Source organism: Manacus vitellinus, unplaced genomic scaffold, assembly GCF_001715985.3.
Source record: "Manacus vitellinus isolate BGI_N305 unplaced genomic scaffold, ASM171598v3 scaffold_55_pilon, whole genome shotgun sequence".
Taxonomy (NCBI): domain Eukaryota; kingdom Metazoa; phylum Chordata; class Aves; order Passeriformes; family Pipridae; genus Manacus; species Manacus vitellinus.
In genome coordinates, this window is record NW_021940651.1 from 338426 (window position 1) to 366069 (window position 27644).

Sequence of the window (27644 nt, forward strand, 5' to 3'; positions counted from 1 at the left end):
TCTGTGATTTGCCAGCCTAAATAATGCCAGGGACTGGATTCTTGAATTTTCTCAGTGGCTATGACTAAGCCTTGCTGCTGCAACTGATTAACCAGCTTCTGTTTTTGATCTTTTGTAAACTTAGTTGGCTGGGCGAACAATAAATCGTCTACGTAGTGGTAAATTACTGTCGAGGGCCATGATTTTCTGATTGGCTGTAATGCAGCGTCCACGTAGAGCTGACAAAGAGTGGGAGAATTCTTCATTCCCTGAGGCAACACAGTCCACTCATAACGTTGTGCTGGTCCTTCCTTGTTTATAGCAGGAATAGTGAATGCAAAACGCTGACGATCCTGCTCGTGTAATGCAATAGTGAAGAAGCAGTCCTTAAGATCGATTATTAACAGGAACCAATTTTGTGGGATCATAGCTGGATTTGGCAGTCCTGGTTGTAATGCCCCCATCGTATGCATCTGGGCATTTACTGCACGTAAATCATGTAACAGCCTGTATTTCCCAGATTTCTTCCTGATCACAAAAATAGGAGTATTCCACGGGCTAGTTGACAAACGCAAATGTCCCTGTTGTAACTGTTCTGACACCAACGCATGTGCCTGTAAAAGACTTTCCCTTTTTAAGGGCCATTGCTCTACCCACACCGGCATTTCTGTCTTCCATTGGAGTGGGATTGGGAAAGTCCAGGCAATGGCCGTCATGCTAAAGGGGATCTTGGTTCGTTGGTCAGAACCATTCCCATCTGAGCGAGAATGTCTCTGCCTATTAGTGCCTGTACTCCATCGGGTAGGGGGAGAACAGACACCGTACAGTTCACAGTCATTTCATCCAACGTGATAGTTATAGGAGACCTTTTTGCCAGAGTCAGACCACCCACTCCTGCAACTGTTGCTCCTGAGTTTACCAAGGACCACAATGTGGGCCACTTGCAAGCTGCAACAATGCTGACGTCAGCTCCCGTATCCAAAAGAGCAATTAAATGTGCAGTTTGTGAGTTCCATTGGAGCTGGATAGCTTTTCGTAGTCGTCTGGCTAAATCTATTGTTAGCAGAGCCGATGTACCAGTAGATCCGAAGCCCTGATCTCCTCGTTCGGGCTTATCCGATGGTCCAGGAGCGATCTGAGGGAGCGGTACCAGTTGTGCGATACGAGATCTGGCTGGTATATGCAAAGGTGGAAATAGTGTATTTACCATGATTGATATTTCTCCAGTGTAATTGGCATCAATCAGTCCCACTAAAACAGTTAATCCAGCCATTGTGGACAAGGACCGACCTATTAACAAAGCCCCCACTGGTTTGCCGTCGATTAACACCGGCCCGTGCACTCCTGTCAGTATTTTCTGAGGACGCTGGTCTATTAGGGTGCAGTCTATTGTGGTTGCCAGGTCCAGCCCGAGGCTCCCTCTGGTTGCGGGATGCAGTGTGAGGTCTGAGCCGGGAAGCTGTGAGTAGTTGGAGCCGTCACTTGTGTCTTGGCGCGGGACCCCTTCGCGCTGGCTTTCCCGTTTCCCGACCCACGCCAGCACATAGCAGGAACATGCGTGTTTTGCTGACAGCGAGAACACCACACCGGACCGGACTGGCACTCTCTTCGTACGTGTCCGTATGCTCCACACCGAAAACAGCGTCTTTGTGCTGGTCTGCTTTGTTGCGTGGCTCCGGTCGGAGCTTGTAAGGGTGCAAGCGCGGCTAAAACCTGAGAGCTAGTAGCCTTCGCCTGCTCCTTTAAGCTTTCACCTAGCTCTTTAACCGTGTTCACTAACATAGCATTAGGCCCCTGGGGTATTTGCGTCATTCGCTCTAATAGCTCCTCAATTGACCAATTACCCGGGAGCGTAACAATGACATTGCGAGCTGTAGAATTACAGTTCTGCAGCGCACACTGCTTTAGCAAAGCGCCGCGCATATATTCGGGAACCCCCACTAACTGGATGGCATTAGCAACCCGATCTATAAACGATCCAAAGGGCTCATCCCTGCCCTGCTTGATTCCCATATATGACGGAATTCCCCCTGGAGCTTTGATCTTATCTAGAGCGAGACGGGCTAGGCGCATAGACTCCCTGATCTTATCCGGCCCTATTAACGCTTGTGCCTCTATTCTGGCGTATGGTCCGAAGCCCATTAATTCATCTAGCGTAACCCCGTGCAAAGGGTCAGCTGCCTGTCTCTGAACCGCTACGACCTCCTGGCAAAGCGCCTGCCAGTGCGCACTATGTAGCATTTGCTGATGCTGTGAAAGAACCAACTTCATAATGTTACTAATATCTGCTGGTAAAAGCAAGTTGCTACCCCAAATATAATTTAACATTTGTCGGGTAGGCTCACCCTGGATTCCACTCTCATTAACGGTAGCACGCAATTGCGACAACAGCTTCCAATCAAGGGCAGTGATATTCGCTACCAATCCACCCCCTTGTGCCGGAGCATAAACTACCGGAAAGGCATTAGTTAAAGTTTCTGCCGCTTCTTTATCTCCCGCTTGCAAAGCATCTGCGGCAATGCCTTGCCAGAGCTTTCGCCGCTCTGCCGCGACAGTACTCGATGTATCGGGTGAGGGGAGTGACGCAGCCCCGGTAGATGAGGTCTGCTGGGACTCAGGGGGCAGGCTAGGGAACTCTAGGGAAGGGGCAGTGGGAGTAATAAGAGCCTGCTCTTGGGGTTCAGGCGGGATATGTACAACATTAGTCGAGGGAGGCAGCGGGCACGGAGACTCAGCCCCGAAAGGATTGCCGATGTCTCCCAAACGCTGCGCAGCGATTCGGGCAGCCTGCTGCTCGGCCTTGTGTTGTTGTAAAGCATTAGAAACAGCCTGCCACTGCTTGGCTAACTTTTTAGCTACTTTATCATCATTCAATAAATCCTCCCACAACTTATCCCCGTACCGTTTCCATTCACCTTCATCAAAGACCGTATTGGGGTCCACAAAACACCCTTTCGCAAACCCCACCTTAAGCAATTCCGGTAAATCCTTTTTTAAATCTAACCCTTTAACTCCCCGCTTTCCTAGAAAGCATTGGAGCAATGATAGTGCCGCCTGCCTCTCCATTACCTAAAAATAAAAAACGTGTTACCACGCTTTGTGCAGCCCTTTCCACGAGACTTTGCGGCTTTGTCGGCGGGCCTCCTTCTTCAGGAGTCGTCCCGGGCGCCGGGCCCTGGAAGCACGGAACTTAACTCTTTCGCCGTCCGAAATCCCCGAAAGGGAGGCGTCCGGCGGCGGCAAGTTGAGCTCTTTTTCGTCCAGCCCTTTCGCCTTCTTGTGCTGCACGGCAAGACCGACCGAAACTCCTACGTCCGACCGCGGCTGCGAGAACCCGACTTGGCTCTCGGGAGTCCGACTTGACTCCAACCCAGGAGATCCGACTTGACCTCCTAGGGACCCCCACTTGGTCCCTGTTCGGGCGCCAGTATAACGTCGCGACGGAAAGCTCTAGACACCTCAATATGAGAATCCAGGAACTTCGTTTATTGTAGATTGATAGTAGCTTAATATACACTCTATAATAGGTTCATGAATATTATAGAAATCAGGCTCATTATTGGTACTCGGTTAGGTGGTGATATCATCTTAACTGCTTTCCACTGTTTACACAGGTGGCTCATTAAGTGCCTTTGTTTTGGTAATGCCTAGCTCCTGTTTCTCAGCTCAATTTAGAATACCCAAGGACACTGCCGCTTTCTCACGGCCCTGCTATCTCTAACTTTCTCATGGGCCTAGGGAAAACTGCATCTTATACTTTAGCAGTAGTCTTTTACTTTAGCAGCTCATCCATAGCCTTAGCCATGTTCATATGTCCTCGCATTTCTAACCAATCCTCTACATTAAGCATCAGGAAAGAACATGAAAACCTTGCCTGTAATATTAGGGTTTTCTTACAGATTTACTGTTTTATTCTTTTTTTGTGAATGTTTGTCTCAAAGTAGCTTATAGAATAAGCATATAATATGCATATTTTTAGAACATATTAACCTTTTGCAAAGTTAAAGCTAATCATGCTGATTTAAAATATGGATTCTACTAGACAGTTTTGGTATGTTAAATCACTTAATGAATTTAGTTATTTATTCCATATGTCACACAAGAAAATGAAGCTTTTTATTATGGATTAAAAGCTGTCTTCTATTTGCTTTAAGGTGATAGCATTTGTAAGTGGTGTGTGGCTATAGATCATTATCAGTGATAATAGTTAGAGTAGTGTATTTGCATCAAAGCTAATAAATTTTTAGAATAAAGACAACTGATCCTGTGAAGCACTCTGAACAAAGAACTCGTTCCTGACTTATACGTGGGGAAAATAAGTGAACATAGCATGTACAAAACTGAATAGAAGATGGATCAGTAATCCTTACTATTTTTTTGCCCTGAGAAGTGACTGCAGCATAAGGGTTTTTCATTCAGCAGTTAATGCACTTGAATCTGAAATGAGTTTTTGCTGACCTCACACCTTGATAGTTGTATCTTTCCTGTTGGGTCAGGCTGTATATCTTCCTCTTGGTAGAAACATCAAGAAACAAGCATGACTTTCAGCTTCAGTGGTCTAAGGTTAGGCTGCAGTTAATTTTCCAGTTAAACCTCTGTGGTATTCTGTAGCTTACTGATCTTGGAGACTGAATAAGTAAATTTTTCCTGAATTTAAAATTTAGTAAGTTTAACTCATGGTAGGCCAAAGGGTAGACATTGCATGGAAATAAAGGAAATTTCAGTGTAAAGAAGGAAGTGCATTTAAATGGAAAACCAATTAAAACCAGGCTGTGTCAGATTCTAGCTATTGTGCTGCTGCATCCTAGTTACATTGCTGCTCATCTGGCTGCTTTTTAAGTTAAGTGGTGTTTTCTGAATCTAAACTTGCTGCTACAATTAATCCTTTCCTGCTCTTACAGGAATTTAAAAAACCTCAAGTGCTTATGCCTTGGAAGTAATGTTTGCAACACTGTATAACCTGAATATCACATTATGAAATTATATTCTGGCCAGTCATAGTTGCCTGTGAGTTGAAGTCAACCTGTTTTTCTTAGGTTTCTGGAGCTGCTGATATGACTAAGATTCACAGGTTACTCTGGGAACAATTTCATCTTACTGTTGGTGTTATTTAAGTGGTAACACTTCCAGCACATGTGAAGCTGTAAAAGTAAGTGTCAAGACAATCAGCTCATGACGTTTAACCAGACATATGTTATCACAAGCTGATAGAATGCACAAATCTGATAATGCTGCTGTAGTTTAACTAATCTTTCAGGAATGGGTGAAAACTAAATGAATTTCTTTTTTTAGTTTAGTTTTGTTTTGAAGTATATAAATACTTTTATATATACAGATTTGAGTTTGGCCTGATCTCTTGTAGAAAGCTGATTTAAAGAAAGGAGAGGAGACAATCCACATACTCTTTTACTCATATATTCTGTTTATTTTTGTTTTAGTTTGCAAATATGCCTGCCACAGGAAATGTGAAGAAAAGGTAAGTGTACTTACTGGCCTCTCTTTCTGCTGTTGATCCTATGTATTCACAGTCGAGACTACAAAATCTGTATCAACTAATAAAGAATAAGATGATTATTAAATCAGATGCCTATCTGGGATATTGTTCTTACCATTAATAAAAAAAAGGTACCTATGTAGTCAAAACATTTGCAGCAGTGGTTGAATTTCTCATTCTCCCACAGGAGGACGTGTTTTCAGTTGAAAACAGCAAGTTAAGTGGGTGAAATACAAATCACACAGATCTGCCAGAAAATAAAAAAAAAAATATATGAGTGAATAAGGTGTATATAGGTATCCATACACACCTATATATTTTTACAGTACCCCTCTAGGTGTTTCAGAGTGTATGTGTATACACACACCTATATATGTAGATATTAAAATTTGTACAGCAACAGAGATTTAAAGGCAAACTTTTGGCATTGGGATATAAAAAGCACATTATTACTTTTCAGTAATTGCTGTAGATTCCCCTCAGTTCAGTTTCATTACTAGATTTTTATTACTTTTAAAGATCTTCAAGTTCCTTTCACACAAGTTGAAATCAGTATTTCCATGGTCTCAGGTGACTTAGAGTTTCCCCTTGCTAGATTTGTGTAAATCAGAGGCATTTACAGAGCGTTGCAGTCTAAATCTAGGAGTCTTGGAGGGCTTTATTTTACTGGAAGCACTTTAATGGGGTAATATTCCCTTCTTTTAACTTAAACATTTGATTAGTACTTGCTATCTGTATAGACAGCGTTTGTTATAGTTAGAGAGCACTGAGCTTCTGGACACCACGGATCTAGTCCTATTACCTGTGTTGTTGACTTGATGTTTGGCCTTATGCAAGGATTTGTTTTGTTCAATGCTTCCAAGAAATATAACTAAATTCAAGAGAAGACCTCTACTTGTGAAGGACTTCGAGATTTTTTTCAGGCCGTTTGGGGAAACTCTAGTAAACACAAGTTTCATTTGGCCGAGCATCTCTCATTTTGAGTAAAAATGGCACATGTGCATTTGAAAATCACCGCGTTATGTGGTATGCTGAGTAAATGCAGAATTCTGTTTTTTTTTAATGAAATAAGATGATAAAATACAGTGGTAATTAAATTTGCAAGTAAGGTATTACCTTTTAAAGGGTTTTATCACCTATTTACATTCGATAATGATTTGTAATAATGCTATAGAAATGGTGGTCCAGAAGTAGAAGTAAAACAGTTTAGTAGAAAGAAGTATTTTTTTGTTAGATCAGATGATGTAATTGATCCCTCTTTGCACAGTAGCTTTGGTTCTCCAAATAGCACTTGCAATATGGAATTCACTGGTTCCGTGACAAAGAATCTAGTTTGTCGATAACATTGGTAACTTGGAGATTTGCTTGGGTAGGCGCTACACAGAACTAGAGTTTCCTGAAATGATGATACTTAAATGATGCTGGAGACTGTTGTAATTCTTTAAACTTGTTTTGGAGACAAATAATTTCGTATGTGTAACATATGTTAAAAACAGAAAACTGTCTTTCAACTAGTATTTATGCTCTCAGGATGCTGAGTGTTGAAAAGACTTAATATACAGAGTGCCAAAACTATATAGTAGCCTAACTATCATCAAGATACTGGCATGCTTTATAATTTTTGAAGCGTACTTCATTTAGCATGTACAAAGCATGTATTGCAGAATATAAAAAACCAAATTCTGGAAACAAGACTGAATTTAATAATCAGTTATTTCTTACAAGAGGCTTATTTTCTGATTTTTCAGAGAAGTAGTAAGCCAACAAGTAGCTTAAATTCAGAATCTTTCTATGAGTCTTCTCTGCCTACTTGTATAAGGCTCATGACTTCGGCACTCATCAGTGTGGTGTACACTGGTAGTGCTGAGCTAGGACAACCCTGTTGCTCTAGCGTCAGAAACTACATCAGTTGCATGTTGATGTAAAGGAGAACCTAAAAATGCTGCCCTGCTTCAACAGTGCCAGGGTGTTATTAAGTTGCTGAACCATCGTGATGCCTCTTCTGATCATGGGGAGTTCTCATAAACTTGTCATTGACCTTGCATAGATTAAGCTATTGTAATGTATTTGGTTTTGCAGCAGGCTTATTTAGAACTAAAGCCAACTTTTCAAATTTTATACCAACATATAATACTGTCTCCATTTACTTTTAAAAATATTTTGTGCTTTACTCATCTGTGCTACTTTTAAGTGATGGGGGCAGAAAACCACTCTAGAGGAAAATAGTTTCTATTCCCATATGTATTATATTTTAGAATGCTCTCTAAAAGGCAGTGTTTTTTATTTCACTCTGAAAAACATCATAAGAATGAATTCTGAAAGAATTTTTTTTTGCTGTACAAAACATGGTTCATTTTTTTGACTGTCCTGTATGGCCTCAGTCTTTGCATGCTTAACCTAGAAATGTTTCTGTATTGTTCAGATGTATGTACCTAGTTAGTGTTCCCTGACATTTCTGAAACTGCAACATGTCTAATGCCCCAGGGCTTTACTCTGGATTTTTTTTTCTGGGAACTTGAGTCCTTTCTGTTTTGTAGCTTATTCTTGGGACACATCTCTCTGCGTATGATAGGAATGTATGATCTGTAGGAATATTTAGTTGTCCCACCACAAGGCTTTCGCTTAGCTCTCTGTCTTGGGATACCATTTTTTTTCCTATCTTTTGCTTTTACTCTGTCTGTTAGGTATGTGGTATAGAACTGAGTCGTTGAAAGTTGTCATCTCAGGACTGTAGCCACACTTTGTCCTTTGAAGTCTGGGAACATGAAAACCAGTTTCTATCTTCTGTCTTGTGGGAAGAGTGAAAACTAGAGGGGGAACCTCTTGACCATGTTTTTTTTGACTTGTTTCTTGTATGTTAATTCTCCCTCTTGAGAACTGACTGATTTTATTAAGTGTGTAAGCAAATGCTTAAACTCTCTTAGAATCAGTCAGCGTAAGTATTTACTGGAGTCTTTGGTTGAATCAGATGTGATGCAGCTTTATGCTTTTGCATAAATTATTTAATCTGTGCAAATTAATTATTAACTCCTTTATTCCTTAATTCCTTAAATTATCCTTAATCCAACATGGAAAATATTTTTGTTATGCTTAAGCCAAAAAGACTCTTTACATAATACACATTGAATCTTTGCAAGTCTGAAATGATGTTTCAAGGAGACTAATAACCTAAGCTCTATGGTTTTTTCCAGTTCCAGTAAGATTAATTTATTTATATATGGGTTTGATTCAGCACACTTCCTCCTTCAGCTTCAATAAGCTGTCTTAAACATCTCAGTCGAGTCCAAATTTAATCAAAGCTTCAGAATTTTATATTATTTGACTAAAATACTTGTTTGGACTAATTTCTTGTGCTGTGGTGTGCCACTTGAAGGCTGGTAAACCAAGATCAAACAATTCATTACTTTAAAATTCTGTAGGTGGTTTTTTTTTTTTTTAAAGAGAGAAATGACAGATTTATAATATGTTTTTAGCATTTTTTAATTTATAAACCTACCAAAATTATTTTAATCATAGAAGGTATAAACTCTGACTTGGCACTTTGTCTTCTGTTTTTCTCAAAGGCTGTTTTTTCTAATTCTTTCTTGTCTAGGCATCTGTGTCTGAGAAAATATAATTCTTCCCTTCACACTGTTCTTCTTTTTTCCTTAAACTGATTAAGCTGTTGATGATGGAGAGGATTGAAAGGAAGCTCCCCACTACCCCCGAAGTTCCTTGTGATACCCTAACTTCTTCTTTCTTAGTCTCTTTTAACAGTCTAGGAAATATGAACATGATTGCAGAAAAATGCATAGAAATAAACTAAAACTTAACTTGATTTAATATAAAACACGTGACTAGCAGCAGTATAGAAGGGAGAATGAAAGTAATCACAAGCATAAAAATTAACAAGGAGCGATAGTTGGTTTTATTAATTGGTTTGTTCAGTTTGTATTCTGAAAATAAAGAACTTCTACCTATCTATATATATCTGCATATATAGACACATTAATATTGGTCATGTATCTGGAGATTTAAAGCTCAAGCTGTCCTGGGTCTCAAACGTCTCTGTTGGCTTTTGTCACTTGAGTACTTCCTGGACAGGTTTGTGAATAAACCTTGTGCTTTCTTGGAGCAGGCTTGTTAAGGTTGTGCAGGTGGGCTCTGGCTCTTGCAGTGGATGAGCATGAAGGCAGATAATTTTATCCTTTGAAGAATGAGTTTAGTTGGGTTTTCTTTTACTTCAGTATGGGTTCTCCTTACCCTTCTTAGATTTTGGGCAAAGGGAATCAAGGATTTGAATGAAAACTTTTGTTTTGTTGTTTTCGGGAGAGAACTGTGTGAATGAACTTCTGTGATTGACACATTTCTCTGGAAATCCATAAATCCAAACACATTCAGTAAGGCTGAAGACTTCAAGAATTTTTTTGTTTAGAGGCACTGTTTCGCATGAATATTGCCATGCATGGAACCCTATTAGTGCTGCCTGGCATTGGGGTGAAATGAAAATGTTTGCAGTTGAAGTCCGAGGGATTGCTGTATGAGTTTTATGATTGACATTTGTAGCTCATATGAAGTCTTCAATGTTTTTAGATAAGAACTCTCATTTAGACTTACAGTTTCAGATAGCTGGCTCTGTTGTGCAAGACCTAGGTGGAACGTGTATACTTTGAGTTTGGTTTGTTTCCTTGCTGATTTTCATTAAAAATAAATAAATCTGTTGGCAAAGGGGAAAGAGGATAAGATTATATTAGTGAGAGAAAGAAACAAAAAAAAAAAATCTGCTTTTTCCTCCTGTGCCCTATCCTGTTCTGGCTGATTTTGGGAAGGATCTGTTTACTACTCCAGTTATTTGCTGACTACCTCTGATCATTTTGTATAGATACAGGAAATCTCACACAGACTTGCCATCTAACTTTTAAAAATTATTTATTTATTATTATTATTATTTTAAGAGAAGTAGAAAGGCATTTGTTAGCCCTTGAAGATAGGATGAAAGAACCTAGGACTGATGCATTTTACATTGCTGCTGCTTGGAATGATTCCTTAGATCATATTACATATCTCATGCTATGTTTGTCTTTGGGAAATGGGAATCAAGTAGCTTACAAGAATATACCAATCCTTTCTTATTGAGTTTCTGTTATAAAAAGTTGTTTACCCTTACTGTACATTAGACTCTTGGCTTCTGTTCAAGAGGCACTGCCTTTGCATCCACTATTACAGCTAAAGGCAATAGCAACATCTTGAAGGGTACTCTGAACATCAGCAGTGGCTGTAATTGGGTAGCAGGCAAAATGCACTGGGCCTCAGTGATGTATAGCATTTTACACCATTGTCGTGCCATATTATTTTACTTTTGCTGTGTTATACTGTATTGCTTTTGCTGGGTATTTTGATGAAGTGTGCATACTCGTGGAAACTGGTTGAATTCCTTCATGCAATATTGCATCTCAAAGTTAAAGCCACCTGAGCTGTACATTGCAAGGAGTTGCCTTACTGTCTTGATAAAAGATTGGAAACTGAAGTACAGACGTCATTATGAATAACCACAATTTTGTGGAAACATAATGAGAGTGTATTACCTGTTTTGAACATTATGAGCTCCATCCCAGAAGTTCTGACTGTTTTGTATCAGCAAACTGAAGTATCTAAGCTTCATTAGAATTTTCTTTTACTACTTCTGTGTGGTAACACAGCATTTCATGGTATTTTACTAGAAATTATTTCTAAAAGGCTCCCTCCCTTGTCTTGTTCTGTCTTGCAGAAGGAAGCATTTAAAATACCTCCCACAGTTAAAGCATAATAGAGCAAATTCAGTCTTACTGAAAGCCATCTGGGAGAACCAGTTTTGATGATTAAAAGGATATGTATTTAAATGTGTCATTCTGTACCCTATTCTTGCATTATGTCTTTTCTGAATAGCTGGAAAATTGAAGATATGTTGGGAATATAAATATTTAAGACTTTGTTTTAACGTATTTTGAGAGGAGAGAAATTTGTTAAAATGAGAGCTATTGTGATATAAGAAAGTCAGAAATAATGCCATAAAATTCAGACACTTCCTTTGTTTTCATGTCAGCCTCCAACAAAGTGCTCTCAGTCTTAAAAATGGGAAAACGGGGGCCTTGTAGAGGGGACCCCTTCTTTACAACATGAGAGTACATTTTAGTGGGAAAGTGAAAGATTCCTGCTTGGTTCACAACCCTTTGGGCTACTTTAGTGTCCTTTGGCTTGCTGAGCAGTGTACTCCCAACAGTTTTTCCAAAGGTTTTCTATAAACTTCATGCTGGAGAGGTCACTGCCTCTTTGACTTGACTCTTGCAATCCTTCTGTCACAGACTGAAACCAGGCCTGTGCTAAATTGCTCTATGTACCTTAGTATTGCCTGATGCAATTCCTTTTTGTGATTTAATACATTAAAGCATTGAAGGCCTTAGGGAGATGCAGAGTGTTGTAGGAGCAGCTAAAGAAGAAGAAGAAAATACTAAAGCAATAATATTGTGGTCCTGAGCTAGCTAGAGCTAAGATTAGTGTGCGTGTGAAAAGAATTGCAAGGTCAAGCTGGAAAGCTGCTTGAAGCATGATTGTTCTCTGTGGCTGGTAGAGTCACGTGGATGTATGTGGTATGTGAGAGATAAGAAACACCTGGCCTGGCTGGGGAGTTTGGACCCAGAGTCAGCTGAGAGCCTGTGTATAGTTATGGAGCAGTAAAGTTACAAGAGGGTTCTGCCTGGACAAAAGTCTGTCCCACTTGAATTCATTTGCCACAAATGGTGCTGTAAATGGTGCCCCATGTGCCACAGAGTGTCATCCTGCAGATGGATGGGTTTCAACTGTAGGGAAATAAAGCAAAAAACTGAAACCACCCCCAAACTCTTTACTTTACAAACAAGCTTGACACATGACTTCTGTGTTCATATCTTTCTGTGATTAGAGTGGAAAAGAATGACATTGCAGCCTTCTGGTGGTCTTCTTTACCACATGCCCTTCTTCCCTGTAATATGTATCAAGAGAAATACACCTCTGCCCCCCATTTTAACCTATGTTTATAATTTATATATTGCTTCAATATCGTTAATATCTTATCTTTAATTCTTTCCTATCATGGGCGGCATCTCTCTGTCCCAGATCTTAGGGGTACACTGGATGCCATGAAACCTGTGGGCTGAACAGTGGCCTCTGCAGTTTGTCATGACAAAGCTCCTATTTCCTTCTCCTAAAACTTCTGATACTGTTGACTCTGTGGTGCTGCTTATGACCATAGGACCATAATGCCTGTAGTTCTTATCACTATTGCTCAGACGTTGGAAGCCTACTGAAAGCCTGAGAAATCAGACCATTATATATGTTATAGGTCCAAAATTCTGAGGTACCAGGTCTAGTGCACAGTTCGTTTCCATTCAAGAAAATCCAATCCATGCTGTAGCTTGTTCCTTTGGGAGTGGAAAATATTGGTAGAACTGTATCCCCTTTGCTTCCTGGGGCCCCCCCTGTCTGGTAGGGTTGCAAATTTTGTTTGACTTTGCAAATGAAGAATGTTTTCTCATGGGGATTATACCAAAAGAAGTAGTCCTAGTGTCGTGAGAGGGTAACATAGTTCCCTGAGGAATGTATACTTCATTAAGCTTGGAGAGGTCAGATCTCATACAAAGACAGCTGAAGTCAAGTCTCTCAAAGATGTGTACAATTGTCAAAATCAGGATTATTTTTTTTTAGCTGAAGAAACTGCAAAGTAAGACATTTTGTGCAAAGATATTATGCTTTTACACTCATTTGCGTCAAATAATTTCAACCTACTTTATAAACCTCTTTAATCTGTTACACAGATTAGCTCAGGAGGGACAGTAGCTAGCATTTACAGTTCAAATTGGCAAACTAAACCACAGTGCAGAGGGCTAGCGCAAAGTCCAGTAAAATCTAGTTTTAGGATCCTGGCTCCTGCTGGCTGGTTTAACCCCTGTTAGCTACACCCAGGTTCTGACCAAGTTTTTTTTCTTTTGCTTCTGAACTCTTTTGGAGCAAACGTAGTGAACTGATAAAGGAAGAGGCTTCATCTCTTGTTTACAGTTATCAAGAGAAACTTACCCATTGTTGCTTCTAGGAACCTTCTATTTCATTGGAGTTTGGGGTTGTTTGTTTGTTTGTTTGTTTGTGGTTTTTTTGTGTGTTTTTTTCTTTTTTTTTTTTCACCCTTTTCCCAAGTAGCCAGTGCAACAAGTATCTTTGCCCTATATGTGTTCTTTAAAGAGTTGAACAACTTCAGTGATGTAGGTCAGGACTGTGACATAGCAAGATCAAAATATCACAGCATGGAAGAAAGCCAGACTTTTAGATGGCTTTCTATATGTGAACAATACATTTCTGTATCTTGGGATAATTGCATTCCTAGTTACTTGTGAAAGATTCCTTTTCCTTCAATGAGTTAGTTTGAAACAGCTTTGTTGTTTTGTAGACAAAGGGAAATGTGAATTTTTATGTATATAAATACGTTAAATTTTGAAAACCCTCCTGAAGGCACGTAGCTTTTAATTTCAGGTGCTAATTTCAGACATTATTTCATAAGGCATAATCCCAAGTCTATAGCTGCATTGAAGCTCAGCTGATTTTACTGTATCTTATCTTTTTTCTTTTGGGCAAACAATTGTATCTTGTTTATTAAAATATTCTACTGACTGCAAAGTGCTTGTTCTGTTTCTGCTGTATTTGCCAAGTCTTCCTTTAAGGCTGCTGTTTTCAATGTGTCCAAAAAATGCTTAATTTGAAGAGGAAAACTTGGTGGGTTTTAGGCATGCTTTAGAGCTATTCTGTCTGGCATGAAATGCTGAGGCTACTTGATATCTCCAGGACAAATGTCTGAGTTAGATGCTAATATCACACAATGGGAGATGGTCTATTTAAAAGAACAAACAAACAAACAAAGCTATTGTAGTTTTTTATCTCAAGTTAATATCCTCTCTGTGTCCCTTTTTATCCTAGAATTTGAATTTACATTTTTCATTTTATCATGCTGCAGTTTGTATCTTTGAGAGCACAGAGTTACTTGAAGATATACTGCACTCAATATCCTTTAGTTTGTTTTCTGAGTTAGTAAGGGAATTTATGGCTTGGGTGTTTTGGGACAAGAGGGACAGTAACTGACAGACATGCCAGAAGAAGAAAACTAAAGAGAAAAATTTCTTACGTTTTCAAGACTTAACTCCAAAGTTGTAGATTGAAAGAAATAGCTAAGTGTGTGTGTTTAAAAAAAGTGTGTGTGTGTAAATATATATATATATGTATATAAAGATTCATATTAAATATGACCATGAGCTTACCATTTGGGCTCCTCACAATCATCTGTGCAACATTCAGAAGGTCTCCTAACATAACTAACTTTACGTTATTTGCAGGATGTCAGTGGCTTCAATTTGCTGCTCTTTTCACCCTTTCTCATCAATTTTGTAACATGGTTAGTAGTAAATTAGAGTGATCAGGTTTTTTAGTAGGTCACTTTATGTATTTGGTGAAGATTCCTTCATCTGCACATCCTTTGTGTTATATATAACCTGTGGCATGCATGCCAGCATTTCTTACTTGATAAAACTGTAGCTCGGAAGACAGTGATGCATTATAGCCAAGTGGTTAAATTGCTTTTGCAAAAGCAAAAGCTTTTGCAATAGTGTTCGAGATTTGAACTTTGAAATGTGCTTTTGGTAATAACTGGCTCATTCTTTGAAGATGGTTCTGCCTCTGAAAAATCATCTACTTTTTGCAAAAAGAAAATTAAAAGGAAGGAAGATAAAAATGAAATATGCATTTAGGAGTGAAAAATGCACCGAAATGTCATTACTGGATATCCCAGCAAATGACCTGTTGCAATGGGGGGCACTGTTGTGTCTCTGTTACAGCAAGTGGGGACAGATTTTATTTCCTTAGTGCCAGATATCCTGCCATTTGTTGACTTTTTCATTTGAGTTAACATTTATCTCATGTTAGTCAGTTATTCATTAACTGATGTGACTGGTGTTACACTCATATGAAGAAAAATTACCCGCAGATTCATTGGAGTCAGAATTCTTCATCAAAGAAATTTGTTAAATCTTTTTCCATCTGTATGGTATGTTTTTAAACTAAGGCTTGATTCAGGAAGTATCAGACCAGGAAAATGTTTTCATATTAGCTGTGTATGCAAGAATAGATACTTTGTCTTTCAAATATGTGCTTGATTATTTGTGAATAGATTGATAATGTGCCTATATGTGTGTATGTGCCAGGCACTGAAGAGGTAACTGTTTTTGAAAATAAGCAAGGAATTCCTGTATTCTGACATTGCTTGTTAAGGTGTGAATGTACAGAAGTGCAGAAGCTAAATGCACCTTGATTGTGCATAACTATGAAATATTACGCTAATGTGTATCCAGTACATTTCTTTACAAGAATAAAGAAACAATTGAAAGCTGACAAACCAGGTTATTGTAAATGTCTCTAAGATTAGCTGTAGCTTCAGTTGGGGGACCAGAGAAGTCTTTCTGAAGTTTGTTTTATGCAGTTGGCACACAATGTGTAACTTTTTAAACCCATGAATGAGACACTTTCTGTCCCTGCATTGTTATTGAAGTCTTGCAGTCTTGCTTTTCAGCTCCATACTTTTTCTCTAAATGCTAATTTTGTAGCATGTCTCAGGCCTTTGGAAACGAGGAAAAAAGTTGGAGCTACTCACATATCTTCAGTGTAGGTTGTTTGGACGTTATAATAGCCTCTCTGTTATCTTTTAACAAGTTAAAAACTCTTTTGCTTTTAACCTGTGTCTGGATTAACAGTGGAAGAATTTGCTGCAACTGCTCATGAGAACTGAAGTTAGATACAATGGATCTTGACTGTTTTGCTTCATATGGTAAGAAATATGCTATTTGTATACACGGAGTCAGAGGAAAAAAAATCAGTGCATCTTAGGTGGTTCAGTGTGTCTTACATTGAGTCTTGTAGCTCAAAACCAGTAGCAGAGTATTAAAGTCTTCTATTGAATGATGCATTTTGAGTGCTTTGCAGTTTAGTGACAGTTCAGCATAGTGATAAGTGGTAGCATGCAATTGCAAAGGGATTGTTTTATATACAAGAAAGGGTACTTTGTGACTCTCCTAGTCCTAGAACAATACCATCTAACATGGGAAAGTGCAGACGACACAGAACCAGAGGAATATGGAATTTTTCTGTAAAGTCAGGTTGCTATATATAGCTGTTTTAGACACAGAGAAGCTCAGGGAAGAAAATGATCAAGTGTTTTCGATAACGTTAGCTCTCATCTTCTGTATCTGAGATGAGTGCAGTTGGTTAGAGCATGATAAATAATGCCAAGGTTTTTTAGGTTGGATCCCCATATGGACCATTCACTTAAGAGTTAAACTTGATGATCCTTGTGAGTCCCTTTCAACTCAGAATATTCTGTGATCTTCTTACAGCCCAGAGTTGCCTGGCTAAGATGCCATGAAGCTGCAGAGATTCTTACTTCTTTTCTGAAGTTCTCATCCACTGGATGTCCCCAACGTTCTTGTGTCAGAATAAAGGGGATTTTACTTAGGCAGTAAGTCAGCTGTAATTATCAAGCAAATTGCAGCAGAGTTGTGTTTTAGTCAACCAAAGGATAAAAGATATGCTTGATTCCTCACAGGTTTTGATCAATGGAGGGAAGGGAGAGAGCAGAGATTATATTTATGTGTGTCAGTAATGACAGTTTTATTCTGCAGTGCTTCCAGTTATTAATTTCATGAGTACGTAATGTCAGTTCATCTCTGCTTTTCCACTGCACTATCCAGCCAGCCTGCAAACTTCTTTGGGGTTTTTGTTAATTCTCTCTTCTTAGTATAGGCAGTGAAAGTAATTGAAATTTCATGTGTTTATCTACTTTAACCTTAGGTGTTGCTAATGAGAACACTAGCAAAACCTGTTTATAAGCAGTTGGGTGATCATGTGGTCAGGATAGTGTTATCTCTGTAGATAGAGATGTTTGCTGCTTGTGATAGTGGTGCAGGGTGCATGTGGCTTTGATTCTTTAGCTGTCAATTGTCCTGCCTGGTGGTTTGTCACTTTGGCTTGAAAGGAGAATTGGCAGTTGTAATTGAAGGTGGCATATGAAGTTTTGCATGCTGTGTCAGGCAAGAGGTCACAGAGGCAGATGATGTCTTTGCTTTCAGCAACAGGAATGCTATCATGACAGCTTAATTAAAATCTTCCGTGTGTTTAGTATGGGTGTTTGGTGATAGACTAGTAAATCATGAGTGGCAGTTACAAAATGAGCTGCAGAGATGCAGACCTTGGACTTGCAAGCCCACCGAGGAGTCAGAGGGTACTGCAGACAAACTTCAAGGGGTTCAATCTGTCTTATTTTCTTTAGGGGTAGTGTGGAGATCGTAAACAGGCTAGGAGTTGAACAATCAATGTGCCACTTTTTTTTCCTTTTTATGAGTATTTGCGATTTAAGATCTTTTTCATGACTACTTGTGGAGGGAAATGCTATCCCTTCTATGCTACTAGTTAAAAGCTGGTACTCAGTGTTAAAGCTGGAATGGGTTGTCCTAGCGTAGTCAGGTCTCTTTCTTTTTGTCTGTGCTGCGTGCAGGACTGATGTCTCTTTTTGTTCTTGCAGCTTGCTCTGTTGTATGGGCTGCATCTTCTTTTTATTATTCTAAGGATTATAAATTACATGAGGCATGAGGGCCCTTCTGCTCAGTAAGCCACTCTGTATACCATGACTTGAGATCTGGCAGGACAGCTCACCAACAGTTCCTGAAAGAAAAGTCCTTTGTTGTCCAGGTGTTACCACAGAGTTTCTGGCTCCACTCTGCTGGTTGAGAGGTGAGTCTGTCCTGGAGAGCCATTAATTTGAAAGTGAACATATTAAATGAAATAGTTTTCACTGGGGTTGATCTCAAGGTGCTTGTTAAAGTGAGCATGCACGGTGACTATTACTGAAGCTCACTTGAGTGGTGTAAATGGGTGAACCTACAGTTTTCTGACTGTATGTGTGAAATTTGAGGGTGCCTGTTGTATGGGATTGTAGAAATAATCTAACACTTGATTTTCTCTAGTCATCATGTATTCCATGTTAGTCATGCTTTTCCTGGATTTCTTTGAGTTTTGCTTTCTGAATATTCAAACAAGGTGGTTTGGGTTTTTTTTTGGTGTGGTGTTTTGTTGTTGTTGTTGGTTTTTGTTTGTTTGTTTGTGGGTTTTTGTATGTGGTGTTGTTGTTGTTTTCTTTGGGAGCGATGTATACACAATATCTTCTTCATAGGAAGTGTTTTAATTTGGAGCCAAACCTCTGAACTTGTGTGAGTGCACAGAGTATCTGTTCTGCTTGCTCTGCTCAGCCCATGCCCCGTAAAAGTTCCAGAACAAGGGTAAGGTATTGGGGATTGCTGAAGTTCCAGATTTCTCAAAAAGCTGAAAAGTTATTTATTAACTAAAACTGAGATGATGATGGAAGAATGCTGAAAAGGATAGAGGAAGGGAGAAAGCCCTCCATGTTTCCCTGTAAGTAAGTAATGCAGCTGAGAGCAGCAGTGGACACTCGGGTTCTGCACCTAGTCTGGCTGGTGACCCTTTGACTCTGCCTGGAGGGAGCTCAATCAATGCAATTGGGACATATTCAAAGGAAGTATCTGTTTTTCCTTATTTTATTATCATTTTTTATTCTAGGTAGTGACACCCTGCTTTTTTCCAGGCAACTATGAGCTGGTAAGTATTTTTGGCACTACTGATATCCATCAAGTTTTATTAGGTTATAGGTTAGGTTACTGTTGCAGTCTGATACATTCTCTTGTTATTTCAGTACTGTGCCATCACCTTTCTTCTCTGAAGGCTTGGCAAATTAAGGATCTATTCCTGAAGCTTGTTACTGTGTCTTGTCCCATGCAAGAAAGCATAAAACCGGATGTTTTATGCTTTTATTTGTGTGTTTTAAATAAAAAAAAAAAAGACAGTGATTATTTGTTTCAACATACTGATGCCTCATATCAGTTTGAAAGTACAAGTATTGTAAGATCGGGTTGGGGCCTGTTATTTTTTGTTGAAGGTGGAAGACAGGAAGTTAATCCACACTTAGGATAGGAAAATTATAAGCCTTTTCTGGCTTGCATGACTGAATTTGGTTATTCCAGCTCCAAGGGTAACATGAGTGATGCCTGGAGGATGGGGTGTAACAGTTACTTGTTGAACCAGCATTGGCACCCACTAGTGTCATTACTAGGACTAATCAGCCAACAGCTGATGCCCAAGTGTCAGCCAAGAACTCTGTGTATTGTAATGTAATCACTGGCAATTAGGAATCCTGCATCTCACTTCTGCCTTGCTAAGTGAATTGGCTAAGTCGCTTTGCATATTTTAGTGTCTTGATTTCCCTGTTGGAAGAATACAGGTAGCGATACTTGCTTATTATGAACCACAGAAGTCAAAAGGTGCTTTTTAAAATTATTATCCTATAAAGGAAAGCCTGGAAACCTAAATCAGTAATTTCTGGTATTATGAGGAATGTGAATGTCAACTCATTGGAGGTCTCTCCTAAATTTGACCCAGTAATTTTATGAATTAACCCACATCAGGGTCTGAGAATCTTGTATGGCATCACTGCTAAAATTATAAATAGAAAAAAACCCCCCTTTCTTATGTATGCAACTCACAGTATTAGGTGCATACTGGCAACTGCACTTGCTATTTCTTTTGTGTTGTGCACACAACCCGAGTATTGATTCTGGCAGAGAACATTTGTCATTGTGATTCAGGAACAATTTTAAACCTGTGGGGTATGTTACCAGTCATTAATAATTCTGATTGAATTTGCTTTATGTGAACTGTTTATATAGGGAAGTGCTAATCTGGGCACAAGTGTGACCTGCTGACAGGTGAAGAGCTTAGATGGCAAAAGCGGCCTAACCAGTTCTAGTTTACTAGCAGGGATGTAGACAGAGGTATAGTCAGTCCCCAAATAAAACATTTACTAGTTTTAGGCAGAAGAAGGAGTAGAATTCTATTTAAATTTCTTACAGGGAAATCTGTAGGTGAAATATTTTACTACATAGTGTGCAATGTGTTCTTATTATTGAGAGTGAGATTGAATAGTGTGTTTTGCTTTTGATGTGAAATGTGGTGACATTTTTAGATTAAGAGTCTATGTTGTGCGCAAGTAAATTTTATCTAGTTAGTGAAGAGTTCTGTTGGTCTGAAGGAGCATGATCTGTGATGGCATTAGCTGTAAGCTGTTTCTTTTACAACTTTCGAGTGTAAAATCTTGAGAAGATCAAGAATAAGTACTTGAGATTTTTAGATAATAGAGAGGGCAACATCTATTCAAATTAACCAAAACTTTGTGGCATTACAATTTGCTGCAGAACCATGGATTTATCACCATTTATTCCAGCAAGGAATTCCAACCTTTTAGTTTTCACATGAATAAACAATTTCGTATGCCTGCTTTAAATCAGTGTTGCATATATTTAGCCAGTGTAAAGGCTTCCTGTATTGCTCTCCTTAAGGTGGCTTATAGCAATAACTGTAGTTAAACTCTCCATGACATGTTTGTTAGAAGACTGTTGAAGCCTGATGAAATTCACAGATGTTCTTTTTCTTCAGAATATGGGGTTTATTGATTATTTTCGGCTTGGATGCCAGTTTCCAAAGAGGCCCTTTCTTCCCATTTCTCATGAGGCATTTATCTTGAAGCTTTGTAGTGACATCAAGAGCCTCATATATCAACTCAATGCAGCTGTTAGGAGTTCAGGTGCTAGAATATAAACAGCTGCTGTTAAGTGTTCTAATACTACTTTATGTTGTCATGCACATTCCTCAGATTGGAGAAAGGGAGATAATGCTAGTCCAGCTCTGTTAATTCAAGCCAAACGTTTAGCAAAGATGACCGATTCCGCTGCACTTATATTTCATGAAGAGGCAATGGGCTATTTGTAAAAATGGTCTTTCATTGCAGAGATGTATAGCTTGACCCAAAGATTTTGAAAAAAAAAAAAAAAGGAAAGAAAAGTGCCATGGTCACTGCCTTTTTTTTTTTTTACCTGAGAGTGACTTAGCCTAGGTAATACTTCTAAAATATGATAAAATCAAAGATGGTAAGTTTGTTTAAAAAACCTTTATTGGAATTACTGGATCTTATTTTGCAAGATTACTAGTTACTCGGTAGATCGTAATTTTTTAAATTAAAAAAAATTGCTAACAACTACACGCTTTTTTTCTCAAATAAGTCTTTTTTTCTAGTGCTACCAAAATGAGAAGGTTTAGGCCCTAACCTTAAAGCTCCAAATAGTTTTTGTTTAATCTATTACTTAAAGATAAAAATTAAAGGAAAGCTAGTGGAAGGATATTATTTTTTAGGTAATTTTTAGATTCTGGGAAATATTCTAGGATAGTTTAAGATGCTTCAAGATCAGTAAGTTTGTCTTCTTTGCTGAATTTCTTTTTCCATCCTTCAAAATGGTATGTCTTTGAAAAGAATAAAGGAAACTAAATCTTAATTCTTCAGAGGCCCATCACCTATCCTGACAAATGTCTCGCAGTAATGAAATGTGGTGTGAAGGCCCAAACCTCTTATGTACGTGGATTCTTATTCTAAAATAACTTCCTTGATGAATGATCCTTATCACTGGATGACTTATCAATTCTAAGACATGGTTAAATAGTGATCTTGAACAGAGAAATTTCTGATTTAATCTTTATAACTTTTCTTCCTTTCCCACCTATTTTTTTTTTCCCTCTTCCCCCCGCTCCCCCAAATGATTACCAGGAAATTCTGCATACTTCTAGATTACCATTTAAACATCACTTTTCATAACCAGCTGTTCTGATGTGGAAAGAGTAAGTGGACACTTACTTGCAACATATATTTTATTATAACAGTCAGTTCAAACTGAAGTTTGTTCAGCTATTTTACTGAGTCTTCAGTGGAAGTTTGATCATTTTGACAAAACTGGGGAAGGATGTCTAATTATGCCTCCCTCCTCTCCCCCTTAATTGTTCAAGCCTCTTTTCTGTCTCTGAGGAGAAAAATTAAAGACTTGAACATTTACACCCCTCGTAACTAACTAAACATTTGATTTTGAATAGTGAGTCAAACTGTGCTCTAACCTCTTTCAAAATAAGAGGAGAACAGAATAAAAGTAATTGTGGGAGAAATAGATTTGGGTTTTTTTGTGTGTGTATGTGTCCTTTTTTAAAAGGAGCAGGAGAGAATACCTTGAAAAAAATGCTGAAGAATTAAGTGGTAAAGTCACAAAGGCCTCATTCTACTTGCATACCTCATTTTTTACTTGAAATCTATGGCAATTAACATATACCTACATATATTCAACCTAGTGCCAGCATTTTCTCAAAAAAACCCCTAAAAGCTGAAAATACATGTTGATAGAAAATAAAACCAACCCCCCAACTATATATGGGGAAAGTGAGCAAGACAACAGAAAACCTTAAGAAAACTCAGTACTCTTAACAGTGTTTGAAAGAATGTTTGTTCCCTATGGCAAAAAAACCCCCTCCCTCTTTTTCATGTTGTCTGTTGAATGCAATTCTCCCCAGATGCTTTGTATGAAAAAGATCAGTGAATATGACAACTTGAATTTTTATGTTTACTGCGTTTCATTTTTAAACACATCTTTTCAGAAGAACAATGTGAGACAATCTGATGGAACTCTGCCCATCTGTTTTTAATGCGAACCTGCAAGAAATTTTTTGAGAAATATGAGGCTAAATAACTGTGTGCTATTGGGAAAGCCTGTGCGTGTAGATGAAGGATTGCATTCTCCAATTTCATTTTAAGTGGGACCTTGGTATTAGAAGACATAAAATGTTAACTTGGGTCGATCAGTATGACCTCTGAATACCCTGGAGTATGATGACTGTGAGTAACTAGTTAGAAATTGACATATGCAATGATTTTGCTCTGCTGGCTGTAATTTTGGTGTCCAGCTTAAATCAGTGAAAGCTTTTCTGGAAAATGTGTCAGGTGGGTTTGATTTGTAATAAAAGTGTGACTAATGGCTAATTAGTTTTTAGATTTTCCTGTCTTTCTTCTTTCAAACAATAGCACGGAAATCTTACAAAAAACTAGGAAAATGCCCAGGTCTGTTTTTTGGAGGGACTTGACTTTTTTTCCTATTTGCTACATTCAGGCGTTTGCTCACAGGACCTGTGAGGTGCATACAAAACAAGCATTATATGCACAGAGCAAGCATGAGTTGGTGAAGGATACACTAAGTCTCCAGACATCCCCAGTTGCTGTGACCTTTCCTGGCTCCTTTCATGACTCTCACCAGAGCAGTTCTGCCAGGGAGTGCTGCAGGTTGTAGCTTGCTCTGTCTTGCTATTCAGTTTTGCTTTATTAAATTTTGACCTGTGTTTTTTTCTTCCTTTCCTTTCATTTTTCAGCTTCAAAAAAAGAAATAAATCTACTTTTCTTGATTTCTTAGTGTCATAGATAGGTAGAAGCACAGACTTATGAGACACCTTCTTGATAAAACCTGTGAGCTGATGCCCGATTCGAATATGAACATTTTTCAAACTTTTTTTCGATTTGCCTCTGTGTAATGCACTTCATTGGAGTTTGTTTTTTGGTTTTATGTTTCAACTGCTTACCAGAGTAAGACCATGGACCTCAGAGATCTGCAGAACAGAGGTTCAAAAATGCTATTTTAAGTGCAATCAGTGCCTTGTTCATAAATGTCTCTGATTTAGCCGTAAGAGGGAACAGAGAATAAAACTACCTGAGTATGGAAACACCACTCCCCTAAATGAATGAAATGTAGTGATCCTGAATTGAGCAGTGCAATGTATACTAAATTCAAAAGCTATAGTTTACTAGGAGGGAGGGCTCATGTTGTTTCTAGGAATATTAGAGAATTACAAGATTCAATAGGTCTTCAAATATGAAGTTTCGTTATAATGCAGTGTGTTCAGTCCCAGGTGTTCATCCAAAATGAAATGAACAGCAGGCTTTCTTTGAACAAAAACAAACTACAGAAGTAGGGGATCAGCAAGAGGGAGTGCTTTGGCAATTTTCAGAGCCAGGTTTGCCTGCTTGTTTATTTTCTCCAAACCTTTCCACTGAGTGAGGGAGGTACTTTTGCAAGGCAGAAGTGTCTGCTTTTCTGAAGTGTGATGCTATTTACTATAGCAGATAAATGCAGAAGTATAATGTTCTTACAAGGTAAAGCATACTTCTTGCTGCCTTCCTAGCTTTCTTTTTCTAAAGCAAAATTATCAATGTTTCGGACTCTTCAGTATCATTAGTTTTCAATTGGCATTGAAACTTTTTATATATGTTTGATTTCTCTAAACAGCAAATGGACTTGCGTAGATTCTGCTGGACAGCTCACACTGGAAAAGGGAAATACACACTCCATAGTGTGCGTTTTTTTTCCTGCTTATCTGCATAATTTTCTACTCCTTCATAGCTTATCCTAAGAATGACAGATCTTATATCCCTTATGAATATGCTTTTAGTTAGTCTTTGAAAAAGCTTTCTCAACAGTGGAATGTGTAAAAGGAAAGGACAGCACTAATCCCACCACTATAAAATGAATGTCAGCCAAATATTACAGTGATAAATAATTAGTTATTAGTGTCATGGAAGACTGCCACCTGTCTTTCAAAAGGAAAAGAAAAATCTTTTAATGTTAATTTAAAAATCAGCTTTTCTTATAGTCAGCATTCATTTTAATAAACACAATGAATCATGTATCCATGTAGACCCCTCTCTTCAGATAGAACTGTGATTCCTTAGATTAAATTCTTATGTTTGGTGTGACTGTTATATAATGGTGGATTCTGTTTGCTCATTGCTTAACTAAACTTCAATCTCTAGCATCCAATTCAAGTTTAGTTCACTGTCATGTCAGAAATCATGCTGGTTTAATTTGCTTTAGGTTTTTCACATTGGCTCAAAAATTTAGTACTTGTATATAAGTAATAAAGTGTGTGTGGCAGAAGTGTTATGTATGAACTTGCTTTTGATTCTGGAGTCAAAGCTCAAGCCTGTTTCTTGGAGAAATGTCACAGCACCTTGTGGGTGGAAAGGGGGAGCTAATTCGGTTTTGGTTGTCTTTAAAGTGGAATCCAAATGAGAACTTTCAGGGCAAGATAGCCCTACTGACTAGCAAAACAGTTAACAAAGGTGAAGAAACTGTCCTCAATGAGGCAAGGGGGTTAGAGCATCTCCTGTGGCATTCTTTTAAGGGCTTTTGTAATTAGTAAAAGAAATAGAACTTTATTTTGAAGTAGCAGTGTCATTTTAGCTTTTGCTTTAATGGCTTTTCTTTCAGAAAGGCTGTTTTTAGGGAGCCATTGGCAGGAATCTGTGATGGTTTTCTTCTATGATGATGGAAGATGGGATAATTTGTTTTGGAATGATTTTTCCTCGTTCTGTAGAAAAGAAGTTTTTATTTTCTAACCATGTCAATGAAATTTCCTCTGAACTGTCTTTATTGGAGAGTGAGGACAAGAATATTTTGTTGTGTTTGATTTTGAAATGCTATGATTGGTGATGTGTGCAAGTAGAACCATAGAATCACAGAATGGTTTGAGTTGGAAGAGACATTAAAGATCTTCTAGTTCCAACTCCCCTGCCAAGGCAGGGACACCTTCCACTAGACCAGGTTGCTCAGAGCCCCATCCAGCCTGGCCTTGAACACTTCAAGTTATGGGGCATCGACAGCTTTTCTGGGCAACCTATCCAGTTCCTCACTCCCCTCACAGTAAAGAATTTCTTCCTAATATCCAAGCTAAATCTACCTTCTTTTAGCTTAAAATCATTCCCCCTTGTCCTATCACTGCATACTCTTGTCAAAAGTCCCTCTCTAGACTTCCTGTAGGCCACCTTTAGGTACTGGAAGGCTACTATAAGGTCTCCCTGGAACCTTCTCTTCTTCAGACTGAACCCTAACTCTCTCAGCCTGTTTTCATAGGAGAGGTGCCCCAGCCCCCTGATCATCTTCGTAGCCATCCTCTGGAGTTGTTCCAGCAGGTCTACGTCTTTCTTGTGTTGGGGCCCCTAGAGCTGGATGCAGTACTGAGGAAGGGTCTCACCAGAGCAGAGGGACAGAATCACCTGCCTTGACCTGCTGGCCACACTTCTTTGGATGCATCTCACAATATGGTTGGCTTTCTGGGGTGCAAGCACACATTGTTGAGATATGTCAAGCTTCTTGTACATCAACACCCCCAAGTCTTTCTCCCCAGGGCTGCTCTTGATCCATTTTCTGCCCAGCCTATAGTTGTGCTTGGGATTGCCCCATCCCAGGTGCATGAACTTGGATTTGGCCTTGTTGAACTTTGAGTTTTGCAATGTCCCACCTCTCAAGCCTGTCAAAGTCCCTCTGGATGGCATCCCTTCCTTCCACTGTGTCCATCACACCACACAGCTTGGTGTCATCAACAAACTCGCTGAGGCTGCACTTAATCCCACTGAAGTCAAGTGCAGTCTTACCTAACCTACAGCACTTAGTTCTAGTGTTACTTCATTTTCTCATTTTGAGTGTTTTTCAAGATGAAATACTTCTGTTATTCTTCCATTCAAAATCCAAATTATAAAATCTTTACTCAAGATATCTTCTGTTGTGAAATGCTGAATCTTGGCTTTGTTGAGGTCTTAGGCAAACATTTTTACTTTTTCTTTTTTACGTAGTTTTACCACTGTACTTCCCCATTATATTGCCTTAATTTTATGCTGATTGTAGTCATCAATAAAAAAGAATGTACTTTTGGAATGCTGTGCTTCTGGTGATTCATGTTACATTTTTGTAGTAATAGCTTGGCTCATTTTTTTTAAAAGTTTGTTTTAAATCTCTGTTGATATAATTTAGCATGTTTTAAAGCCAGCCTTGAATAGATTTTTTTTGCACAGCACTTACAGAAAATTCTTGGCAGTTCACGTCATTAATACCTATGCAAGTGTCTGTTTTCATGAAAAACTATAAAATGAGAGATTGGGAAAAGAGGCAGAAGGGCACATGTGGTTAACAGTGTACATCTCCATGTATATTGTAACTTGGAATAGGCACTCCCAGTACCTGAGCACTGTCTTACAAGACCTGAATATGCAGAATGATAATGCAAAATCAATTAGTTTTTCCACATCTGTTTGAAAGATAATTTGTTTGTTAGTACTGTAAGATGAATATTGAATGATGAATAAGATGATAAGATGAATTTGTTGTCG

General features: G+C 38.7%; 1 protein-coding gene across 14 annotated transcripts in view; it reads left to right on the top strand.

Annotated features, from left to right (window-relative positions):
• The window catches only part of TNS3 (tensin 3), a 201379-nt gene that overhangs the window by 45297 nt on the left and 128438 nt on the right, over window positions 1-27644 (top strand). For 7 of the 14 annotated variants that reach the window (XR_003916164.1, XR_003916163.1, XM_029963195.1 and 4 more), the window contains exons 4-5: window positions 5418-5455; window positions 19130-19168. Coding sequence is in view for 9 of the 14 variants with exons in the window: in XM_029963195.1 (XP_029819055.1) it covers window positions 5418-5455; window positions 19130-19168 (77 nt within the window). In the remaining 5 variants the exon portion in view is untranslated. Of the gene's footprint in view, window positions 1-5039; window positions 5129-5417; window positions 5456-15456; window positions 15552-18244; window positions 18287-19129; window positions 19169-27644 lie in introns of those variants that run through there. The other 7 variants (XM_018081637.1, XM_018081638.1, XM_018081641.1 and 4 more) reach the window with 4 other exon arrangements.